The 3,873-nt window shown below is 34.1% G+C and overlaps 1 protein-coding gene across 2 annotated transcripts; it reads right to left on the bottom strand.

Annotated features, from left to right (window-relative positions):
• Positions 1–1,237: 1,237 nt before the first annotated feature.
• Positions 1,238–3,867, bottom strand: LOC140958529 (uncharacterized). Of its 2 annotated transcripts, XM_073416012.1 has the most exons (5): positions 3,670–3,867; positions 2,158–3,198; positions 1,983–2,042; positions 1,766–1,840; positions 1,238–1,631 (listed from the first exon to the last, which is right to left on the bottom strand). In XM_073416012.1, the coding sequence occupies exons 2-5, from the start codon at positions 2,326–2,328 to the stop codon at positions 1,563–1,565; spliced, it is 375 nt and encodes a 124-aa protein (XP_073272113.1). In that variant the 5' UTR covers positions 2,329–3,198; positions 3,670–3,867; the 3' UTR covers positions 1,238–1,562. The 2 variants fall into 2 exon arrangements, with proteins under 2 accessions (XP_073272113.1, XP_073272112.1); XM_073416011.1 differs by having other exon boundaries at positions 2,158–3,867.
• Between the last annotated feature and the right edge of the window lie 6 nt (positions 3,868–3,873).

Below are 3,873 nucleotides of genomic sequence, written 5' to 3' on the forward strand. Positions count from 1 at the left end.
CTTTCTCAGTAAAACCACGTATTATATTTATAGCAGAAAAGAGCACGTTAGAATCCATTTTTCATGATCCAAGAATAGTGTAATATATTCCACTGAATAATATGCCATCTCTTCCCTCACTGGCTCGAACTCCTCCATCTTTTTTGCACCNAAAAAAAAAAAAAAAAAAAAAAAAAAAAAAAAAAAAAAACGAAATAGGCGCAAAAAGATTTATTAATGTTTCTTCATCTGATTGTTTTAATTAATTTTAGATTATATTTTCATTTGTTTAAATTTCATAGAAATATATTTTTACCTATTTCCGTATATGCATGATACAATATGTGTTATTGCTAACTCAAATTTTTATTTTTATCCAAGACATTTATTTATTTTTAACACAAATAAGTTCTTTACTGATTGTGTCATTAATTTTATGCGACCTGTAGTTTTACTTTGTATATTTATTGTCTTCTCTTTTTATTTTTAACTTTTTAGAATATTTTGACCTCATAAAAATATTATAAGATCAATTTAGAAATTCTAAACTACATAAGCATGACAAAGATGATGCCACTAGGTACATGAAACAGTCGATCGAAGGTTAAAGTTTACATAATTGTATTTGAACAAAAGTTTGTTGTCCCCTTTATTTAATTGAAAGTACACTTTGAATGTAAAATTATAATTATAATTTATATAAGATTTTTTAAATTTTCCTAAATGCTTAATTTCATATTTAATTTAATAATAATTGATATAGATTAGTAAAAGATCATAGTATACCTTGATATGTTACAATGACAATTTCGAAAAAAAAAATGTTGATGTAAAGATAATTTAGGAAATAAAAGATGGTATATGCTATGTGACATTATTTATATAATAGTATAGATAAATATTCATCAAGTAATTAAATTTAATCAAAATATAAACCGTAATAACAAATTTTAAGAAATTTAATTTAGCTTCTAGCGAATTAGATTGAATTAATATCAAATTCCTGTATATAAATTTGTTTGGCCAGAATAATTTGTAACAATTGGATGTCAAGTTGTCATTTACATTTGGATCTCGAACCCGAGACTTCGTCTCAAACTTCACATCTTAAATGTCAAATGACCCAGCAATTCATTGACAAAGCTATTCTAACCATGCACTCCTTAGCTGACACTAATGCATATCAGAACAAAGTGTCGAATTAAAACAACACAGGGAAGATATACACGGCTCTTTGCACAAGGATAACACACAAAAATCAAGAAATATGCAAGATACAAAATCAGCTCCACTGAACAAGAAACGGGCAGTAATTACACAGTTAGAAGCACAAGTGACTAAAATCCCCAGGTTCGTACCCGTTCCTGTTTCTACTGGACCATGAAAAACAAGGAAATAACATTGGACTTTATAGAAGGGACGGTCAATACAAAAGTGCATAGAGACACGGGCTCAAACGAAGTAGATTATCATATATCCCTCTTAACCTCAAGGCCAGTATGCAAACGCTAACGTTTGAAAAGCAAAAACCATGATAACAAACTACCTAAAATATTCGGGTTGCCTATGTCTCAATCTTCAGCTTAGTCATCGTCAACATCATCTTGTTCGCCATCATCGTCATCTTCTTCAGATCCGTCACTACCCTTTTCCTGCAAAGACATGGTATATTGGGATAAGTGTGGAGTCATCTAATATAAATATCTTTCTAAAAATGTTCGCAGCCCATTGTAATCTATATAACAGCGGGAGAAAAAGGTAATGTACGGCAATTTTCCACACTTACCTCGTCATCATCGTCATCGTCATTGTCGTCCATCTCAAATTCGTCCTCCATCTCAAATTCCTCTTCATCAGCATCCTATAGGCAGGAGTTAAAAACGATAAAAAAAAAACAAATAAATAAATAAAAAGCAAGTAGAATATATAAAGTCGAGCATGTAATAAAGTTGCATTTGCTAGTATAAAACAAGATTGAAAAATGAGTAAAAAATCAACCGTACATTATTAAAATATGTGAGAGGATTTGGCCACAAATCATCCTTGATGATTTCAGCAACCTGCTAAAAACATAGGTTTCAAAATATAAGAAACAGAAACACTGTTGGAAGTGCTGATTAAAGTTACTTGAGCTCATAAAAAATTCGAAAAAAAAAATCCGATTGAGGCCCAGTGTACCTCATCGTGAATTTCAACCATATCCCCATTATGTTGGGTGTCGTTGAACCATGTAAAGAAGCTGCATTGCCCAACGTGATTGGAATAAGTGACTAAAATTAATACAATTATAATTAACTGAAAAGGGAATCTATCTCTGTTAAAATGGATCTGAGAATCAGTCAAATGCATCTTTTTCACAAAAACCCAATCTTAGCAGAAGCACCGTGCTTTAAACAGCAGCATCCACTTATAACCAAAGAATGCTGTCAATATCAATGTTAATGAAGAATCTGTGAATATCTTCGCAACAAAGCAAATTATAAATCACAATTTTATTTTTTTTAAGGATGGCATCATGCCATTTATTTTATTGCAAATAAAAACCTATGGTGGACCTGATGTAGCCCGAGCCCTTGTAAAGATAAGGTGTACGCCTAAATTCTAAATTACAAGGAAGATCCCAGATAATCTACAAATTTATAGGCAAGAATTACAATTTAATTCCTATATTTTCTAGGCCTTAAACTGTATTTTGGTGTAATGGTTGGCTTGAGCATATCTCGACTTCATCCACTGATTCAGACTCTTTGTGCTCCCATGAAGAGTCATGACCACAAGAGGCTATGTAGGAGTCGCTCAATAGCTTCATTTATTCTTCATCATACTTGCAAAATCCATCCGACCTAATCTCTTCATCCGCCCATTCATTTGGAACTGAGCACTTGGGAAGGTAGGTGTATTGCTTAGAATGCAGCTCAGAAGATGGGATGCAGCTCAGGAGAGGGGACCACAGCTTTAAGTAAACCCAGTTTTCCATTGTTTAAAAATCCAGATTTTGAATAAAGGAATGTTAGATGAAATTTTGGAGCTTGAGGACTTGTTGGTGTTTGGGTTCGGAGATATGTTGTAAAATTTAAGAAAGTTATTTTCGAAATTTTCAAGACAAACTGAGGCGTCCGGATGGGGGATGGGTGGTTTTGGGGGTGGCGGGTCTGGTCTGCCAGAGCCACTTCCCGGGCTGTCCGGCTGCCCAGACACCTACCCTCCTCTTTGGTCGACCTTGTTGTTAAGATTTGGGCAAATTACTTGATAAAGAAGGGGGACATCTTTTTTTCCTACAAATGGGTGTTTGGCTAAACAAGGACTAAATTTTTTTAATCCAGGGAATTCAAAAATATCATCTCCTAAACGTTGCACGATTCCCTTTTCTTTAAAGATGGAACAATTGGGGATATCCTTAAATGGGACTTGATTTTCGAAAATTGAGTTTTCAGGAAGTATATTAGAAATCTTGGTTTCAAGGAAGAAAGATTTGTCAAAATGAGAGTTTAATTAGTTGCGGAGGGAATTGACCAAATCCACGTTAGAATAAAAAATTTCAAATTTTGTATGTTTAAATTGAAGATTAGGGAAGAGAGGATTATTAGAAGAGATTTCCTCCACTCTAACAACTCCACCATCCACATCATCTCTACGATTGTCCACATCATCCACTTCACCCGCCACTTCAGCAACCAGTTCCACATCAACCGCCACGTCCGATGTCTCTCCACCTAGCCCCTCCGAGTTTCCCTCCACCATCTCGCCCATGAGTGCTCCTGCGCCCGAAACAACTGAGCTCGAGCTCTACTCGTCTCCACCTTTTTGTGACCAATATCTTCCTTCCCACTTTTTAAAGCTTCTATCAATTTATCATTGATAAATATTTAGATACATAGTATCTTATTTCTTTAT

This window comes from Primulina huaijiensis, chromosome 15 (genome assembly GCF_012295235.1).
Source record: "Primulina huaijiensis isolate GDHJ02 chromosome 15, ASM1229523v2, whole genome shotgun sequence".
Classification (NCBI taxonomy): Eukaryota; Viridiplantae; Streptophyta; class Magnoliopsida; order Lamiales; family Gesneriaceae; genus Primulina; species Primulina huaijiensis.

Bases quoted from the DNA above. Each gene is read 5' to 3' on its own strand.
- LOC140958529 (XM_073416012.1), bottom strand. From the start codon at position 2,328: ATGCATTTGACTGATTCTCAGATCCATTTTAACAGAGATAGATTCCCT. The intron at 1,841-1,982 runs GTACGGTTGATT...TCCTGCCTATAG, and splicing joins CTCTCACATATTTTAATAAT to GATGCTGATGAAGAGGAATT. The intron at 1,632-1,765 runs GTAAGTGTGGAA...ATGTCTTTGCAG, and splicing joins ACGATGACGATGATGACGAG to GAAAAGGGTAGTGACGGATC.